The sequence below is a fragment of the Trichosurus vulpecula genome, chromosome 7 (genome assembly GCF_011100635.1).
Source record: "Trichosurus vulpecula isolate mTriVul1 chromosome 7, mTriVul1.pri, whole genome shotgun sequence".
Taxonomy (NCBI): Eukaryota; Metazoa; Chordata; class Mammalia; order Diprotodontia; family Phalangeridae; genus Trichosurus; species Trichosurus vulpecula.
The window spans coordinates 9,706,952-9,727,595 of NC_050579.1; the positions used below are offsets into that span (position 1 = coordinate 9,706,952).

The 20,644-nt window shown below is 49.4% G+C and overlaps 1 protein-coding gene across 1 annotated transcript in view; it reads right to left on the bottom strand.

Annotated features, from left to right (window-relative positions):
* Positions 1 to 20,644, bottom strand: part of PCNT (pericentrin) — a 116,283-nt gene that overhangs the window by 45,922 nt on the left and 49,717 nt on the right. The window contains exons 25-34 of the mRNA XM_036766831.1: positions 16,557 to 16,732; positions 14,106 to 14,347; positions 13,323 to 13,485; positions 12,980 to 13,192; positions 8,396 to 8,625; positions 7,520 to 7,645; positions 7,390 to 7,410; positions 5,808 to 6,014; positions 3,207 to 3,380; positions 2,467 to 2,619 (exon numbers count right to left, since the gene is read on the bottom strand). Of these exons, the coding sequence (XP_036622726.1) occupies positions 2,467 to 2,619; positions 3,207 to 3,380; positions 5,808 to 6,014; positions 7,390 to 7,410; positions 7,520 to 7,645; positions 8,396 to 8,625; positions 12,980 to 13,192; positions 13,323 to 13,485; positions 14,106 to 14,347; positions 16,557 to 16,732 (1,705 nt within the window). The remainder of the gene's footprint in view (positions 1 to 2,466; positions 2,620 to 3,206; positions 3,381 to 5,807; positions 6,015 to 7,389; positions 7,411 to 7,519; positions 7,646 to 8,395; positions 8,626 to 12,979; positions 13,193 to 13,322; positions 13,486 to 14,105; positions 14,348 to 16,556; positions 16,733 to 20,644) is intronic.

Sequence of the window (20,644 nt, forward strand, 5' to 3'; positions counted from 1 at the left end):
CTGCAACATCTAACACTAGTGACTATCCTGCCCTCCTCAATGGTCCTTCCTTTGGCTCTCTTCTTGTTCTCCCCTCTTCCTAAGATGACCCAACTCCTCAGGCTCTGCCTGGGTGGTGCCAAAGGCAGAGTGCCTTACTTGCAGTTAAGATGACCTGAGTTCCAATCCTGCCTCAGACAAACTTCCTAGCTTCCAAGTCACTTCTCTGTCAAAATGGGGGTCTCATCACAGCCCCTGAGGATCCCATGCACTAATGTACACAGCGTGCTTTGTCAACACTGGGGTCACTGTCCTTTGCTGGATCCTTATCTCCTATGTCCTGGCTCCTAATCAATCCTGCATCTCCCCATCTGCTGTCTCTCAGCTCCCAGGGGTCCATTCACCCTCCCTCCACCAAGGACTCCTAGATCACGGCAGATGACGATCGCTTCCCCTAGTATCCGTCCTCCACTCTCCATCTTCTTCTTTGTCTATTCTCCTGGGAGACCTGTAGGCAACCCTAGTTCAGAATGTACCAAAGAGAACTCATCTTCTTCCCGCCGGCCCACCCCCTCCCCACTCTGCCCCTCCAGAATGCCCAGTTCTCTGCCCTTCCCTCACAGACAACCAGTTCCCAAGCCCTGTCTACCCGGCCAGCCTCTCTCCACCTCTATCCCTCTCTGTCCACTCATATGGCCCTCACCCTCAACCCTCCCAAGATACTTCCTATCTCTATCCTCCTGTGCAATCCAGCCTCTCTCCACACCGCTGCTGTAAGAGCCTCCCCAGGTGTGGTGGGGTCAACAGACTCAACAAGAGTGAATGACAAAAGATTCAAGACAATTCCAAAGTCTTTAGGATGAAAAATGCGATTATCCACTTCCAAAGAACTGACGGTCTGAATGCAGACCACAGCAGGCTAGTTTTTGTTTTATTTTTTTCATTTTGGGGGTAGGAGTGGGGGTGGTCTGTTTACTCTTTTACAACAAGACTAACATGGAAATATGTTTTGCACAACTGTATATGTGTAACCTACATCAAACTGCTGGCTGTCTCAGAGAGGGGATGAAGACAAAGTGAGGGAGAGAATTTGGAACTCAAAATTTAAAAAAAAAAAGTTAAAAATTGTTTTTGCATGTAATTGGAAAAAAAAACATAAAAAAAGCTTGAAAAGAGGCACAAATGCAGCCACGGACTCTAATGCCGTCTTGGGCGACATCAAGCGTGGAGAAGTGTTAAGGATGAGGGAAGGGACAGCATCACCGTACTATGTCCTGGACAGACTCAGCTCTGGGAGCCACATTTTAGGGAAGACAATGATACACTGGAGTGTCCAAAGAAAGGTGATGGTGAAAGACCTCGAGTTCATGTCAAATGAGGACCGGCTGGAAGAACAGGAGATGTTTCATGAGAATAAGTCCTAAAGGCTTGGGAAGACATGAGAGCTGTCTTCAAGGATCAAGGTTATCATGTGGAACATGGAATAGGGCCCACCCACGATAAAAGGTGAAAGCTACAAAGAGAAAAATGGAGGGTTGCTGTAGGATAAGCATTCGAAAAGCAAATCACAGACCGCCCCCCCCCCCGACCCTTCTGCTCCCCACACTCCATTCTCAGACCTCTCCAGAAGCAGAATCGGCCACTTTGGGAGGCCGAGGGCAAGCCCTCCTTGGAGCAGAAGCAGGAGCTGGCAAACCCTTGGCAGGGATTCCTTGGGGGGATGGCTATGAGAACAGCCCGGGGACAGGGCAGGTTTCTCCAAGTACTCCACGGCACATCACAATCCCTTGCAGTGGAGGTAGACATGGCGAAACAAGACAGTGAGAAGCTGCAAGGTCCAGCTTGATATCTGTCTCCACGAAGAGGCCAGGCCTTGGGAGGAGAATTCTTGGTCTATGAGTGTCCAGCTAGACAGCTGCTCAGTATCTTGGACTCTGAGCTTCCAGGAGTCTACCAATGCTGCAGAGGCAGCAGGCTAAAAACATGATCTAAAAAGTGAATTCTACCACAAGCAGGTTCCCGCCTCTTGGGTACCCACATGACACCTAGCAGTCATCTCGTCTGTCCCTCCTGACAACAGTGCCCTGGAAGGCAGGCCTGAGGGATCCCGTACCTCAAGAATCTCCCAACAGCTGCCTCAGCTACACAGAGCCTCTGAGACTCAGGTGCTAGGACCTTTTCCTATCACATGCCAACCTGGTGGATGCGTGCACTATCACTCTCACTTGTCTAATGGACCCTGGGGTCCAGGGACACGTTCTCAGGTAGGAGTTCCCCAGTACACAGAATGCACACTGCACTTTACTCAGGACAACCCAGTGAAGTGGCCAGTGCCTAGGAAGTGACCTGCTCATATTCTCCAGAAAAAAGGTTCCAGAGCCAGGATGGTTCCAGAGCCATGCCCCGCAACCCCAAGGCCTGGCCAACACCTGGCACAGGTCAAGTCAATCCAAGCTGGGCCCAGCACAAAGGCCCAGCTCGGGTTACCTGCAAGTCAGCCTTCTCAGCAGAAAGTTCCTGGACACTGGCACTGAGCTGGCTGTTGTGCAGGGCCAAGTCCAGATTCAGCTGCAGGAGCTCATCACTTCTACTTGTCAGACTGTTCTTGAGCTGATCTAGCTCTTCCTTCAAGCCCAGAACCTAGGACGCAAGCAAAGCATAGCACTCACTGGGGACAAAGCACTTGAACAGAGTCACTATAACAAGGGTCATGGTTCTGTTCATGGTCAGAAACACCATCAAATGACCTGCAGACAAAGATGACAACCAAAGAAGTCATTGGGACTCTTTTGACTGGAAGGCTGCCCCTCCAGCCTCCCCCTGCCCCCTTCTCATTCCCCCCAGCCCCCCAGGTCTCCTCTCATCTCCTCCCCAGGCCCTCACCTGCCCCCAGAGCCCCCTTTCCCCTCTCATCCACCCAGCCCCCCAGGCCCCCTCTCAGCCCCCCACCACAGCTCCACCCCATACCCAGAGTCCCTCTTCCCCTCTCATCTCCCCAGCCCCCCCAGACCTCCTCTCATCTCCACCCGGGACCCCCAGAGCCCCTCTTCCCCTCTCATCCCTCCCACCCCACCCCCAAACCCCACAGCCCCAACCTTGCCCCAAACACTGTCAGTATTTTAGGGTGCTGCACGCTTCACAAAAGCTCCGCCACACCCAAGTGAAGACTCCTTCTAAACTCTCTAAATACCCCAGGACACATCCCAGGACTGCCTATTCATGCTTACCTCCTTCTCTTTCATAAGGAGAGCTGCCTGTGCCGCTTCCAGCCGCTCCTTAGAGGCTTTCTCATCCGGGCTCCCGAGGGTGGGTGTCAAATGTTTTGCTTCATCCAGTTTTGACTGTAATGTGGACATCTGGATCAGGTTGTTCATCTGCTGCTCCTGCAATGCCTCTTTGTCCTGACAAAAGGAGGGAAGAGAGCTGGGGCTCACGCAAGTCGTCCAAGATGGCCGAGTGCTTCATCTGGACCCCCGATGAAAAAGCACAGTGAGGGTCAACCAGCCGCTCACCTCCCAGCGGCATCAAATTGCAGCTGGGGCCAGCAAAAAGATAGGCAAGTCCATCAATGGAACAGGCTAGGCAAGAGAGAATCTGCAATAATGAAAGTTGATAAACCCCCAAAGATAAGTAAGAACTGCTGGGAAAACAGGAAAGGTGATTCTATAATCCACTGAAATGGACCCAGGACCAAAATACTGAAGGCCACACCTATAAAAATAACAAAGGAGGCCGGAAAGGGGCTACAGGAAAAGGCTTTTAACCAAATGAGGGACTGATTGAAGGGGTTAGAAATGGGAACAGAGATAACTGAGAATACATGAAATTGAAAAGCTGCTGCACAAACAGAATCAATGCATCTAGGATAAGAAGGAAAGGAGTGGAATAGGAAAAAAATTCTTTGTATCAATTTCTCAGATAAGGGTTTGGGATCCAAAATATATACCATATATGTGTATATGTATGCATACATGCATGTACGTGCGCACACACACATGACCAAAAGCAACTGCCCAATAGATAAGTGGTCAAAGAACATGAACAAACAATGTGGAGCATTTGTATGTGTTTACAGAGTTTTTTAAAAAGATAATTTAATTGGTTTTACTGTTTCTTCTATTTTTCCTCTTTTTTTTTCTTTGAAAAATGTTATTTGTTACATGGGATGGCTTTTTGGGAAGGGGAAGGGATACAGGAGGAAATCTGAGCAATATAAAACCAGCAATTCATAAAGACTTATTGAGTGCCCGCTATGCTCCAGGCACTGTGCCAAACACTGAGAATACAAAAAGGGACAAAAAGCAGCCACTCTCCTCAAGGAGCTCCAAATCCAGTGCGGGAGAGAACATCCACACAAATCTATATGAAACAAACTTTATACAGGATAAATAGGAAATAACTCACAGAGGGAAGACACTGGAAGTAAGAGAGGTTGGGGAAGACTTCTCGTAAAAGGTGAGATTTTAGAAGGGATCTGAAGGAAGCCAAGGAGGTCAGTAGGTGGAGAGCTTTCCAGGCACGGAAGATGGCCAGGGAAAATGCTCTGAGCTGAGAGATGGAGAGTTTTATGGGAGTAAGAACCAGGAGGCCAAGGTCACTGAGTCAGGGAGGACATATAAGACCGGAAAGAGAGGAGTGGGTTAGATTACGAAGGGCTTTGAATGTCAAACACAGTGCTTGCATTTCATCCTGGAGACAAGAGGGAGACGCTGGGATTTATTTAGGAGACATGACATCATCAGAGGCCATCAATAAAAAAATTATTTTAAAAATAATATTTTAGAGTTTACAAAACATATAGAGGTTCTCTTATTTTAGTTTCCCAACAGTGTGAGCACTGGAATCCAAGAGGTCTAGGGACTTGCCTGCAGTCACACAGGTGACAGAAGCCCCCCAGGCCTTGCCTTGAGATACAGATTCTTCCCACTCTATCTCCGGGCCTCCATCATCTATCAAACTAAACCCTTTACACTCAACCTTATTGTCAATGCTATTGGAGAAGAGTGAATTCTAGAAAACCATTTATAAAAACCTACATACAGGTGAGTATAAAATCACTGTGTGTGTGTGTGTGTGTGTGTATACACACACCTCCATATATACTCACATCATTCCATAAAAGAGTCAGAGGAACTTATAAGACTCTAACCAAATGCATATCTAAGAGGATAAATGCTAGCCCAAATAATTAACCTAGAGGTAGGAGTGAGGCCCCAAATGACAACACATGATGCTGCTGAAGAAACATTTCCAAAGTGAGCTCTGGTATGTTGTCGTTATAACCGTGGCAGGCCACAATACTGCAGTAGGAGGAGGAAAAGGAATTTCATTTTTTGACTTTTTTAACAAAAGCCAAATGAGTGGAAAAATCTACAGATCCTAAATGTCACCATGCAATTCAGATCTAAATGACCATATGCATCCAGCTTCAATTCTTTAAATCTTCAGAATGACTAAAAAAAAATCCCAGCCTACTAGAGGTCACATAAAGGGTAAATGCCACCATGGTGGAAATGTTTCTCTATGAACTGAAAATAGAGCTCACCACTGATGTCAGCATAAGAACAGGCCCTTTGCCAACTGGAGAGCATGACAGACGCCAGGGCTGGAGAAGATGGTCAGAGCACTCTCCTCTCCCAGGTGAACAAACATTATTACCTTCCTCAGGAAGGAAGGAGCTCTGCCAACACTGTTCTGAGGGCCTGGTACCTATTGATCAGGGCCCACCCTGCACCAGGCAGGGGAAGACATTCTGTGACCCCTTCAATGGTCACCCCTGACCAAAGTTGCCTCAATCCCATTCCTCCCAATAAAAAAGACAGATTTACTTGTTTCAACTCTTTTCCAATTTTCTTCTGTTTCTCCAATTCTTCTTCAAGGCAGCTCACTTTTCTTCTCATTTCTGCATTTCTGTCCTCCAGGTTTCTGATTTCATCTTTTTGGGCTACTAGTTGTCTTTCTGCCAGCTCCTTCTTTATAACCAATTCATTTAATTCATCTATTTTTTCTCTTAATTTTCTTTGTAAAGATTCAACCTGAAAAAGCAAAAGATTTTTTTTTTAAAGTTGCAGACGTGGAAATGTACATGTTGATGTTTATAAATAAGTAATTGCTGCTGATGTTTATGTTATGTTTAGCTGGAGTTATCCTAAGAAGACAATATGCTCTACAACCACAGAATTTCCTTTGGAGATACCAAAGCTTGGAGGGATCAGCCTCTTAATTTCACTCATGAGGAAAGTGAGGCTGACAGCTAAAGGTCACAGAGGCAGGTTTTGAGTGCAGATATTCAGACTCCAAATTCAGTGTTCTTCTCCACTCTAAGCAGATGAGAAAGCCCAGCCAAGCCCAATTCACTCTCCAGAGGATGAGATAAAACTCTGACTGCCAGGCAGTGTATCGATCAGAGACATGCTGAACACTCAGAAGAACCAGAGCACCCAAGGCTCCTCTTTCCTTCTCCCAAGTGCCATATGTGGGCCTCCCCTTATGCCAAGAGTTCTTCATTGGGATCCGTGGACTGTGACTTAAAAAAGAGCCCGAGCTGCCTTTCAATAGAACAGAGTTCGTTGGTAAACGCTTTGTATCTTACTTTAGGCGCAGAGGCTTCCACAGGCAGCCAAATGGGCTCAATGCTACAAGAAACATCAAGGATGGCCATCTTTGACTAAGATACAGAGTGGGGTGTGAGTATGAAATGTAGCAGCAGGAAGGGAAAGACTGGGCTGACCCTTCCAACATGGGACTCTCCCCAAGTCAATCAAGCAGCTGGCTAAGTGGTTTCTTTCTCTACAGTGCTTCAATTAAGCCAAGATCCTAAAAATGATCTTAAGAGATTCTTGCGGGGAAAAGACATTTATGACATTGGAGACAGATTCAACTGACACCTGTCTCATCTCCTACGAGGCCAACCCCGTGGTCATGCAAAAATGTGGAATTCTAGGGCAAAAACACAGATGAGAAAGTAACCTCAACCTCAAGAACCTTCCACAGTGATCCAAAGCATTCCTAGTTGCACCTGACAGAATTTTTCCTGTCACTATTTCCTCAAGTTCCCACCCAGAGAAAATCTTCTGTCTTTAATCAGGACAATTCTGCTGACATCATGTCAGGAGCAAAAGAGAAGGCTGACACTGTTACTTCATGCCTGGTAGGGAGCAAGGCATTGCCCACACAGGGTAGAGGCAGAGTGAGAGGGATGCATTCCACCAGAGAAAAGCGCTGAGGATGAGGACATTAGCTAAAGAGGGCAACAGCAGCAGGCCTAGGGAGGAAGGAAGCAGTGCTGCACACACTGAGCCTACACAGAAGCAGAAAACCAAACCAAGCAACAAGCAGGTCAAGGAGGAAAGTTAATGGGCCAACAGTGCATCTGACTAAGCAGAGGGGACGGCTGCTATGTGTCCATACCTCAGCGGTCAACTCAAAGCTCTGCCATGTTCATGTTTGTGGAAAGAAAAAAAAGAGAGAGATCGTTGAAGGCGCCTGATGGGCCTGGGAGGCCCTGAGTGCGCCTGCCCCGCCTTCCACCACCTCTCACCTCGCTGTCACGGCGCTCTCCCCAAAGCTGGCTCTTGGCCGGCGGCTGCTGCTTCAGCTGCTCCTCCAGCTTCCGGATTTCTTGCTGAAACTCATCCCGTTCATGTTCTCTCTCAACTGCTTGCTCCTGTCATGGGAGAGCAGAGTCTATGTGTCAGTCACTTGTCACCAACCCTGTGTCTACGTGGAGAAACTGGGCCTAAAACAGGGGGAAAGGTCTGACCTCATTTCTTCAAATGCCCCAAGCTCCTGCTTGTGTGAAATCTTGTGATTCCTGAGAAAGAGCGAACTGCTTAAATGCCTTCATAAGAACTAGGATGGTGTGGTGGGGGCAATTGATAGTGTTGAAAAACTTTTTTTAAAGATAAAAAGACTCTCCTCATAAAAGTGACTGTTTCCCCTTGCTGATGAGGTTCTCCTGATTGGCTGATCTTGCATTTTTGGGGGCGGGGGTGGGGACAGACATCACACCATGCTAAGTGACTAACACCCACTGAGCTGGCTCACTGTGCCTTTCTGACCACCCTTTACTTCAGTTCCTCCCTGACTGATTTGACGATTTCTGAGGATTTCTGCTTTTAACGGGAGGTACCATCCAAAACGCAGCTCGTGGTTTAGATCTCTCCCCTGTAACCTGATTGGCTAGGGCTGCCCAGGCTCCCATCTCAATGGGCACAGGCTGGAAACAACTCTTTATGTCTGGCCTCATGACCTCTCCTTCCCTAGCCATGTCAGCCTCACTGGCCATCGAAGGCAGCCCAGTGAGCTGCACCAGCCCCAGGGAGCTGTGATCCCAACATGATGTTCCCATGGGATGGCGGGAGCCAGAATGGGCAGCGTTCATGCCAAATACACTCTCAGTACATGAAGCACTTACATCCATGAACTGCCGTTGGTTCCGTAAGTGTTTGTCTAAAGAGACAATCTGCTGTTTGAGGTCCTGGATTTCGGCTGCTTGCTGGGCAAGCTCTTGGTTGTGTGAAAGCTGGTCTTCCAACTCGAGTTCCAAAGTTCTCATCTGAGAACGCAGGGTCGAACAATCCTTCTCAGACTGCAGCTTAGTTTCTGATTGTTCCTGTACCAAATGTTCTATTTCCTTAAGTAAGCCTGATGGGGAAAAGAAACAAATCAAACTCAACTTTTTTCAAAGAAACATAAAAAGGGAAAACAAAGTCCATTTTGTATATTCAAGCCAGTTGTCCTATAGAAGTAGCGTGTGTGTGTGTGTGTGTGTGTGTGTGTGTGTGTGAGTGTGAGCATGAGTGTGTGTACACACATAGAGAGATTGGCCAAAACCACACACAAAGCAATGTCACTAATTAGGATCACCAAATGTTTCACTAAACTCTCCTGAATACAACTCACTCAAATTCATCTTAAAATAAAAGCAATTTTGAAGAACTAGAAAGCCTTTGGAAAGGACAAAGCCACCAAATCAGGGTCTCACAGGAAGAGCCCAAGAGGACAAGGCAGGCTTTTCTGCCTGAGCCTGGCTTCTCCAAGGCCTTGGCCCGCTCCTCTTGTAAAGGAAGAGATGGGGGGCAGGGGGGAAGATCTCCAGGTCAATGCCAGGGCTGTTCTTCTGAGCCCCAAGGGCCTTCTGAGGAGATGGACCTGTAAGGGTTCCTACAGAGCAAATAATCTTCTCCAATGAGATCCTTTCCCCTCCAAAATTTTCAGCTAGACTGCAGACTCAAAAGTTCATCCCTCTCCTCCTTATTCAGATAAGAGATATTTAATGAGCCCCAAATCTGCAGGAGGGTTAGGGATGGGCTTTTGGGCTTGTAAACCGCAAAATCTGAATATGGGAAGAGGTCTGGCCTGGGATCGAGAGACCAGGTTTCAAGCTCTGGCTCTGACCTGGGACAAGTCACTTAAACTATCCAGGTTTCAGTTTCCACATTTGTAAAATGGGGTGGGGGTGGGGAAGGAATGGTTGGTCCAAATGATCCTCAAGATCCCTTCACCCCTCAGTGTTACAACGTCGCCCCTCAGGATCCAGACCACATCAGATTTTTAAAAAAAACAAAAAGCAGCCACAACAAACCCTTCCTCTCTAAGATGATAAAGACCCTAATGCTCCTGGTAGGTCTCTGCCTAAACTCCTTCAATCAGAGCCTACAGCCCGGACCACCAAGGTTACTTGTTCAGACACCACATCAGACACTAAGAGGCATTCACCCACCTTCCATGCTGTGGCCCACCGTGTCTAGGAGTGATCTGTGTCTTGTGTGGGGACAAATAATCCCGAAAGAGTACAAATCCAAGGCACCCACCCAAAGCCAGGCTGCACAGCCATGCCCACGCGGGCCCACCCCCAACATGCCCCCAGACGTGGCTGCCATTTTCGGCTTCCAAAGAACATGCCACTGTTCTGAAAGCCTCTAGAGACGAGGCCGAGGTGACTGGCAAGCACTGTGACAAGCTTAAAGACCTAGAAAAATTTCAGGAATTATTCTTTCCAAAGGTGCTGGTCATTTGGAGATTCAGAACATTCACTTCTGAGTTTGATCTTCCTCCAGCTCTACTCCTCCTGACCCGACATCTGCTGGTTGCAGACTCAGGAGTGAGTTGTGCCAACAAGCCTCACACATGCGATTACTGTCATTTTTCCCCCAATGCTTTTCAGTAATGCTCGTTATGACATCATACAGTCTGACTGGGCCAATTCTCCTCCTCCTCCTTCTTGTGTGGCATTAATGTCGGGCCCAGCTTCCACAGCCAGCTTGGCTTTTGGTTAACGAGGGCCATTTGTTGCGTTTTAGAGGTAATGCCACGCATTTACATATAACGCATGCTCGCAAACACGCACGTACAGACACATGTGCGCACACACCTGTGCACACGTGCGCGCGCACGCGCGCGCACACACACACGCACACACCATTTTTCAAGATAAAAAATGAAAAGAGGAAAAGGACTTGGTGTTAAGAGTCAAAAATACCCCCCAGTTCAACTCCAAATGATGAAATCAGTGCCAGACACGCTAAAATTTTCCAACCTTGCCATGGGGAGTTCGCCTCCTGAATCCAAGTTCTCCACAGCTCGCACGCCTGCACTCCAAGCAAACGCACAGTGAGACTCCCTGCCCTCATGTCAAGGTCACCCAACAGCTGCCCCTGCAGGCACCTGGCCAGGCTCTGGCTCACTGGCCACCGCCCTGGGCAAGGTCATCCCGAGCAGCAACGCCCATTTCCAGACCTTTCATGGCACCCACTTGACCAAAAGACAGGCACAGGTTTTCGTAAAGTAAATGGCTACTTGACAGGAAGTCACTCCTACTGCCGGAGCCAAGCCAGAGTGGGAAGTCCTTTTCCTCCTCAGTGACTCACTCACTCACTTGTTCATTCCCACACTCGGGGCCAAGCCTGAGGAGGTCACAGGCCACACAAAGCCATACAAACCTGAATCCTCTGGGGCTACAGTCCCAACAGGAATGCCTAGGACGAAAATGTACATAGATTTACAGAGAGAAGACCCAGGCCTGGGGAGGCCAGGGCCCATGGGCAGCAAAAGATCAGGCTAGTGGCCTTCACAAGGCCTTTGTCCTTCTGCACAGGATTTGATCCCTACTTTGTTTTGACTCCTCTCCATCCTAGGGGGGCCTGCCTGGAGGGAGTGGCACTGTATTCTTTGTCTTGCAGAGCCTAGCACAATGTGGGTAATGTCTGCTTCCTAAATGGAGCTGGGCTGAGCAGTTGGGAGGAGGCAGACCTTACTTAGACCACAGCTGGAAACACTTCCACAGATATTTCTGCTGTTGACCATAAACAAAAAATAAGACCCTCAAAGGTTAGGGGAGAGGGGTAAGGGGCAAGGGGCAGAAATTGTCTTTGCCCCTTGCCTGTGACTAGGAACAATCACCCAGAAATACTGAGGGCAAATAATTTGGGGCAGAGTTCATACAAAACCCAAAAAGTCTCCCCTCTCTTAAAGTGCTTGCCAATTGAGGGGCTGGCCCAGTCCTTTGACCAGGGTGGGGGGGGGGGAGGCGGGGGTTAGTGGCAGCTAAGAACCTGGAGCCAGGATCCTAGGATTCTGGAGGGGGGCAGGGAGCATGCTGAGCAGCCCTTAAATCGCTCCCCTCCTCCAACCCTTAGTACCCTTGGGGCTGACACTGGATGAGTTCTACTTTGGTCACAATATGTATTTCTCTGATTGGGAAACAGCTGGAATACTTTCATGTGGTGGGTGTGGAAGTGTTCCCTTTTCCATGAACTCCCTGTCTATCCTTCATCCATTCTGGGGGCAGACGATGTGTCACCCTGTTATGTGCATGTCCTAGGCTGGTGTAATAGTAATTAAGGTGGAACTTTTTGCTGTTGACCTTTAATGATTCTGGCCTTTGTTTGAATGAGGCAGATAAAGTGGGATATTTTTATATTTCTCAGCACTGAGACAATTGGGAGTCACTGATTGATTTGTATCGGATGTGATATTGGGGGTGGGGAACTTTTCCACGCCCAGCCTGGGCAAGGTCCTGAACAGGATATATAAGCGCAGAGGTTGGCATTCTCTCTCAGAGCTCTGAGCCACAGCAGGAGTGGCATGTGGCTCTCTGAGCCAGCCCTTGTAATGAGCCCGCCAGCTGAACACTAAGATGTTGATAACTACGAATTGTATTTGGTCTATAATTCAGGGGGCTGGTTTTTTCCCCCTGAACTAAGTAAACAATATTTGCATGCTGGATTAAAGTAAGATTGTTAACCCCTTAACGTTGCTTTCCTTAATAAAGCAGATCAAAAGGACCTGGGTTTGCAGCGTTCTGTGTGCTAGTTGTTGTTGGTTTTACACCCACACAGCAGCTGCTAGGTGGATATAGCTGGGCAGGACCCCCTCACAGAGGCATTTGGCTAGTTCTAGAGCATTTACAGAATGTGGCCACATCCCAGCCCATCAGGGAACACAGACAGCTTGTTCTCTGTGGGCAGCAGAAGGAAGGACAAGGGCTCCCACATACGAGTCATGGGATCCCACTGCCCATTTCTTGGCTGTGGTCTGGGTACCCAGCAATACCCCCTGCCAAGGCCAAGACGGAAACCAGTTAGGAAAGGGATTGAAGGAGAAGTTTTGGAAAGAAAGTTCCACAAACAATAAAGGTCTCTTCAACAAGGGGATGTCCCAGACCCTAGGCATTTGTCCATCTAGAACAATCACTGTGAAGAGATTTATTCTGGAGGTGTGAGAAAAAAAAAACCGTGTGAGTCAGAAAAACCCATTGGAGTCCACTTGCTGACCACCCAAGAAGCAGGGGGAGACAGAGCTAGGGCCTAACCGATCATTCTGCATTCTCCACATTAATCTGAGCGCAGCCGCCTCCTGATTCTTATTTGTTGAATTTACGACTCAACACTTTTAAAGCCTGAGAACACCCAAGCTTGTTCTGCCCAAAGAGCCCACATACCGGGGCAACTCTGCCCTCCCAATGAGCGGACACCCCTCACCCTCTGCCCCTTCCTACCAGCGGCCTTCTCCTCAGCCTCCACAATCAGCCTCTCATTTTTCCTCAACAGCAGGCTATGCTCCTCCTTCAGCTGGACTTGTTCTTGGGTCAGCGCTTGGAGCTGGCCCTTCAGATTCTCCACCTCCATGGCCAGATGATGCTCGGACTTCTCCTTCTGGGTGAGGGCCTCCTCCAGGGCAGCCTTCTCAGCTCTGTACCCTTCTGCGAGACCTGCTGGGCCAGGGAGAAAGAAGTGACCAAGAGTGGGCCTGGGCAGCAGCCTGCAGGCCTCTCGGTGGCTGTGACCAGCACAGCGGCAGCGCGTGTGGGCTCGGGGTCCTGAGCAAGGAAGCAGACTCACCTTCAGCTTTATGGAGCTGTAGTGCCAGCTGATTCTTGGCCGCACTCTCCTGGTTTAAACAGTCCATCAGCTCCTGGTGCTGTCTCACTGCTTGCACAGTCTCCTCATTTTTAAGGTGAAACTCTTTTTCAAAGCGAGCATGAAGTTCACGAGTCTCCTCCAGCTATTAAGAAACACTTAAAGTCAGAGGGCCATCGTCTGTGAGCCCGGCCAGGGTCCAGCGGCCAAGTTCCTCCCGCTGCACCCTTTGCCAGGATGCTAACAACTACCCCAGCGGGCTCCAAAAGACTCCTGCATTCCCATGAGCACTCTGGGCACACATCAAAAGGACCCTGCTTTTTCTTTTGCATCATGGGGAATGTGGAAATGTGTTTTGTATGACACCCCTATATACAATCACTGTCAAACTGCTTGCCTTCTCAGGGAGGGAGGAGGGGCAGGAGAGAGGGAAGGATTTTGAAACTCAAAATGTTAAGAAATGAACGTTAAAGGTTTCTTTTCCCTACACAATTGGAAAATATTCATTCAAGTAAAGAAAAATGTATTTTAAAAAAGAAAAGAAAATGGGCTGCTTTGCTTATGCTTAGCAATGAAGAAATCAGGAAGAAATTGTCCCATTCAATCCTGGCTTGCTGCCCGCTTCCCACTCTCTTGGAGCTCCCAGGAGTGGTCAGTGGGGCAGCTCAGGCTGAGTGCAGGACCAAAGGCCTCGGAGGTGATGGCTGATGAGCCTTCGCTGCCCGCTGGGTTCCTGAATGACAGCAGTGATGACTGGAGCCTTACTTGTTTACTGGAGTTAAGCATCATCTCCAGGAGGTTGTCCACAGCCACCCCAAGACTCTGATAGATTCTCCTGATGGGCTGCTCACACTCCATGGTGACTCCCGGACTCAAAAAGAAGCTCTCTCGGACGTGACTACTTATGTCAGTCGAAGCAAGTAATGTCTCATCACATTCAGGCAAGGTCTGATCGAACTCCAGGGGGGAAACGGAACTTCGAGGTGTCATGTCCCCAGGCAGCTGACCTACAATGCAAGGCACCAGAGGATAAAGGCTGAGGCCCCCACACTAGGGGGCCCCAGGGTTTGAAAGATGTGAGTGTCCCGCTCAGGCAGGAATGCAAAACGTCCAAGTGGCCCCCACTGACTCTTGTAGGAGATGGGGGCCCCAGGGCAGGGGCTTCCTGGTCAGGCCTGAGGTATCAAATGCGACTGTCAAGGTACTGAAATAACCATCACAAAGATGGGGCTGCACCCCTTTCAGATTCCCAAGCTCCTTGGGGAGCCCTTCTCTGCCAAAGCCTCCAGCTTCTCTGGTCTCCTTCCAGACTCTGCTCTCAGCCCACCTGTGGCCACTAGGGCCTCCTTCCTTCATACTACACACACCCTGGGCATGCCTGCTTATTGGCGCACCATCTGCCATGTTAGACTGGCAGCTCCTGAGGGCAGAGACTAGGGTCTAGCCTTGCTTTGTATCCCTGGGGCTGAGTACCGTGGCAAACAATACTTTAATAAATTCTCTTTAGCTCATTTCACTGGATCCTCCAAATAATCTTGGAAGTGAGAGCCCTACAGGCCAATTATCTGAAGGGAGCAGGGCAGCAGGTTAAAGGGGGGTAAGGTGGCAAAGAACATTAGCTGGAAGTCAAATATACTTATGTGAGGACAAATCCATGTCCCCAAGACAAGATGGTGCTAAGATGTGTAGGCTGCAGTTCACCTGATAGGCTGGAGGACTTTGGTGGCTGCAAACACCATAGGAGCCAAGTGTGATATGGCAGGCCAGAAAAGGAGGGGGCCTTTGGGCTAATTCAGAGACAGAGAGTCACAGAGAGAGAATGAGAGAGAGGGAGAGGGAGAGAGGGAGGGAGGGAGAGGAACGGAGAGGGAGGGAGAGGGAGAGGGAGAGAGGGAGAGAGAGAGAGAGAGAGAACTTCAGCAAGAGACAGGACAGAGGCACAGAGACAGAAAGAGAGAGAGAGCAAGAGAGAAAGTGTCCAGGATTACAGGAGTAGCATTAGATAGTGCCACTCTCCTGGCCAGACCACATCGGGCATAAAGAGCTCTGGGGGCCAGAGAGGGAATGTTGTAACACAAGTCGCCCCCAAATGCCCGAGGACCGTCACACAGAAGAGAGGGGCCAAGCTGTTCTGGGCAATGCAGGGGGGGGGTGGGGTGCAGACTTGCAGATTTGGCTGGGGGAGGGGGGCGGCAGTTCAGGTGTAGGCGGGTCCCCAGGGCCTCTAAGAGCCTTTCTAGGGCCCAGAGTCTGTGAAATGTAGGCGGTGAGAATAAGCTCAGCATGGGGTCTTTGTCCCAGTGGGGAAGCATTCCCAGGGAGATGCAGGAAGGACAGGACAGGGTTGCTTCTGGGATGACCCTGCTCAACAGCAGCCCCAGAAAAGGTTAGAGGCATCCATTTTAACAGGGATTGGATGAAGAACTTTTCAGCCTCAGCGAAACTCGGTCATGAAATTATGTCTCAACTGTCTCTAGCCCTTATTCCCCTTACAAGCCAGCACAGGTGCAGACAACAATAGGCCCCGTGAGGACAAGGAGGGAGTGGAAGACGCCAGAGATGTCTTTGTGCATGAGATGTAGGAGGAGAGTCTGGGCCAGGGGCCGGCTCTTTCTGAAATATTTGCACGTTTTCTTCCTCTGGTGGTGACAGCGATCAGATTTCTCAAGACCCACCCAGCAGTCACTGGGATGTGGGAACCCCAGAAGAGAATTGTCACAGCCCCTTCCATTTAATCCCAAATGAAAGTCTCCCCCCAAATAAGACCAGGCCCACCTCCATTAAATAAAAGGACTAAAGTCACATTTTATACCATGTGACCAATACTAGATAATCAAAGGTTTCACTTAATGCACGTGATAAGAGACAACACCAATCATCTTGAGATTGCTTTCAGTGGCTACAGCATCACTTTTGTGACTCACTATATTCAAAGGATCAAAACTTTTGAGCTGTAAGAAGGCTCAGGGACCGTCTAATTAAAGGCCCTCATTTGACAGACACAGAACATGTGGCCTGGGGAGGTGAGGGTGTCATGGGAATATCAGGCAGAATTCTGACCCGGCTCCTTCTCTGGGCTCCCTCTCCCGAGCCTCAGAAGCTACAGAGCCCTTGGAACAAGGCAGGGGCGTCTAGGCTGGAGAAGAGAGTCAGAAGGACACGGTGCCAGGCTCCCGCAGGGCCTTGGGAGCAGCCCAAGCCATCACTGTAACTCACACATGTCCCGAGCTGGCTGTCCCCGTGTCCCCACTGGGGTACTTTCTTGGCTCAGGAAATCTTCTTCCAGACAGATTCCGATTCTCTTACTGATCTGGCTCTTCATAGCAATAGCAGCCTTTAGGGTGTCCCCAAACAGACTCAAAAGCCGCTGGTTTGTTTCTTGCAGCATTTTCCTAAAACAAAGCACAGAAGACATACTTTGAAGTGAACATCATGCCCACAGGGTGGCTTTTGAAACCTAGAGAATCAGCACAACAGTCAGCGCCCATTCCTGAGGCCTGCTCATGGATCTTTGGCCATTAGGACCCAAAGGATTCAAGCCCTCCCACAGCACTTTGGGGGCAGCGGCTGCTGCTGGAGGAACACGGAGGCCTTGGAGGTCAGCTGCCAGAGCAAAGGCCTTCTTTAAGAGGAATCTTGGGTGGATGGAAAAAGCAAGAACCAAAAACATCATTTAGTTCTAGTTCTCTGCATGACATGGCATCAAGAAAGCCAATAAAGTCTTTGCTAGATTGTTTAAAAAGAGATTTTTTTTCCAGTACAAAAAAGGAAATAGTTTGGCACAAACATTTCTATATGCTGGACTGAGTGTACCTCCTAGCACTCTCTCCACAGCTCCCTGTTCCCTCCTGGCCCCCCCAACCTCCCAGAAGGAGTCTGAAGATGGATCCTGTCGGTCATTGACTCCCACAAGTGAGTCAGGCCCCACCTACATGCCTTATGGGGCATCTTGAAGACCTAACACTTAGTGGGATATCTAGGAACTCACATGAGCATCTGTCCAAGGCTGGACCAGCGGCCATGTTCAAAATCTTGTTTTGCCATGTTGCTGTTGCTTTTTTCAAACCTTCATGAACAGGGACATAGGAGCTAGCCCTTCGCCAAGGGACAAAGCAGTGACCTTCCTGCCGTGGCACCTCTTTATCAACGGTCCTCAGCCCACAACATTGCACGGCGCCCTACTGCAAGGATACTGGATCCACTCTTTCTTTAAGGGAGTGTTTTGCACAGCCAAAGTCCAACACGGTTCTGAGCAAGAAACCAAAAAATGCTGCATGCTTCTTCAAGATGCTGAGGAAAGGCGGGCAGTAGTGACAGTGCTGGACACTTCTGCTGTTGCCAGCAGGTGCCACTCTGGGGTTCTCAGTGTGCCCTGGAGTGGGGGCAGGGCATCTCAGTTCCCAGAAACAGCTCACATAACTGTGATTACTAATCAGTGCCAGGGCTCATTAAAATAGAGGCTCAGAGAGAGGCCCAAAGGGGCAAAATGGCATCATCTGGTCCAAAGGATTTGTCAGAGAGTTTATCTTCATGGTTATCTGGGTCTGTGCACCCCAACCCCACCACCTCAGGCCCCAGTCCTCAGCCAGCTCTGCTCCGCTTTTGAGCCAGGCTTTCGTAGGCTCCCTGCGGGCCTCAGGCCTGCTCTGGGGGCCTTACGAGGCCTCTCGTAGCTCCAGTTTCCCACTTCATCCACTTGGACTCCACTATATGGCTCTGTCCTTTGGGCCTTCATGGTTCTAATGCCTCAATGCCAACACTCTGTACGCATGTGCGCACACATGTAGCACACACAGCGCACAAACCACACATGCACACAAACATACAGCGCACACACATACAACACATACACACACACACACACACACACTCACACCACACTGTTCAACCTAAACTACTCTTAACTCATTCATTCTATGCTTTATGCTGATGAAGCCAAAAATGTTTAGGAATATTATGACTGACTCAGTGTTAGGAAACAACTGACAAAAAGTGTTTCCACTAGAGCATCCCACACTTGTGATGGTTCACACGCATGGACCTGAGGGACCCTGGGTCCAAACCCTTCTTTTACTGATGTCCAAAGATAGGCAGATCATCCGGAAGCAGAGCTGAGATTTGAGGCCTAACACAGGGCTCCATTCACTAACACTGTGCAGCTTTACAGCATTCTCATCAGCAGCAAGCCTTCAGGGTGGGCAGAGACAAAGTGGAAGAAAGCTTCAGAGAATCCAGAGAGGAAGGAGCCCCAGTTGGGGAGTGAAGGTCTTGGCCCCACTTCTTCCTGGCCATGTGACTGATGAAGGCAGAAGCAGGTCTTCTCAATCTCCTCATATGAAAAATGAAGAACCCAGACTAGGTGACTCAATGTGCCTGGGCTTTCATGTACTTCCTGGTTCATTCCTCTTGGCACCTGGATTCTGCTTGGGTGAGTAAGGCTCCTTTCACTGCCTGTGTGGTTGCTGCAGCCCAAATGACCTCCTCACCTTGCATTGCTTACACAGGAGACACCTAGGACTGATGATCCATTAGATTCTGAATTCTGACAGTTTCTCAAGCCTCTAGCCCTCACCAGAGCTCTTCCAGACCAGCTATTTGGGTTCTATGATACTCCTGCACCTCAGAGCCCAGTGCTGACTCCAAGGGAGCACAAAGGAAGCAGATAAGGAATGTCTGAAGGGTGGGGGGTGACAAGGGGAGTGCATGGGAGGTGGAGGTTACTAATTAAAATGCTAGCACAGGAGAGGAGGACCAGAAAGGGAAGAGGAGTCCATGCTAAAGAAGGAACTAGCAATGGGATGGGTGACATCTTCTTATAAGCGTGATTAAAAATTAAGTGGTACCAGAGCAAAACCTTGGGATCACGGATACTTTCCAAAGGAGAAGAGCAAATTTCTGCCCTAGTACGTTTACTATAGCAAACTGATTTACTTCAGACGTGAGTTTTTCTCCTAGGAAATCATTACTGCCGGGAATCTCAATTATCTCCTGCCTTCATGAGACGCTCAAAACAAACCACAAAGGCACCAACAAACCAGAGTCCTAAAACGAACACAAATTCCACTCCAGGGCCACATGACCCCCTCACCCATCTGCCACATGCCCGAAAACCAGGCCCATTGCTTCCCGGTCACACATCAGACAAGACACAAAACCACCTCCAAGCCCCCATTTTCAGCCCAGAGAACTGGCCAGGCAAGTCTAACTGTCTCTTCCTGACCCAAGCATTGTGGGTCTCAGAGAGGGTGGAGACTGCCCACCTACTACTGGTCTGTGGCTGGCCAGAAGGCAGGGGTGCCAATGGCCTGCAAGGACAACAGACTTCCCAATGTGGGTCACTTACATCCACTAAGTAGCTTACTGTGGGGAATGATACTACAAAAGGAAGAAAAGACAAGCACTGTGCATTGCTTTAAGCATTCTAGGGGAGCCATTCCCGGGGGATGGGGCCAGAATAGCTTCTGTGACACCTGGCCTTCTGCTCCTGGAATCCTGAAGGTTGCTAGGTACAGCCCCCAGAATATTCCAAGGGCACATGGCATCTAACACTGCACACTGGGGTAAACACACAGTTGCCTTGCTCCTTCCTGAGATTGTCCAGAATGAGCCCCACAACCCACCCAGTCTGCCAGTGGCCCAAGAGCCCAGAGGAGGGACTCTCGTTTGCCCAGGCTGAGCTGCCAATGGCAAAAGGCTCATGGCCTCCCAGGGTTCTCACTCGCTGTCAAATCAGAGCTGCCTCAAGGCCCTGGACCTGGGCACTACCCACCCAGGGAGGGCCATTCTCTGGACAGGAAGAGCCACAGCATGCAGTTTTAGAAGGGCTGGACAGCTGCAGCTTGTGAAATCATCTCACTGGCTGTGAGGAGACACTCAAAGACCCACACTAATCATTTTGAAAATGTCTCCTTTGAAGGGTTAGGGATGGCTTCCCAACCCCGTTCTGCTGCAATGAAATGTCCTATTGGGTCTGGGGTCCATGGTGCTGCCTGAAAGAGGTGGCATTCTGGGGCTCCAGGTTAAAGGATCCAGGATCATTCTCCCACCCCTTCAGGCTGTGGAATAATTACCAAGGAAGGCTCCTACGGATATAGGACAGAAAGGCATTTTCACCTTTTTTTCCACTTTCCCTACAAGCTCATGATCCAAATAGGACAGGGATCATCACTTCCATTTGACAGAGGAGGAAACTGATGCTGCAAGGGGAAGATGGCTCCCTCCTGGGGCATCGTCTCCTAGGCCCAGTGTGAGCAGGTGCAGCATCTTCTCTTCCAGCCCTGCTCTGCTCTCTTGGTTCCCTCACT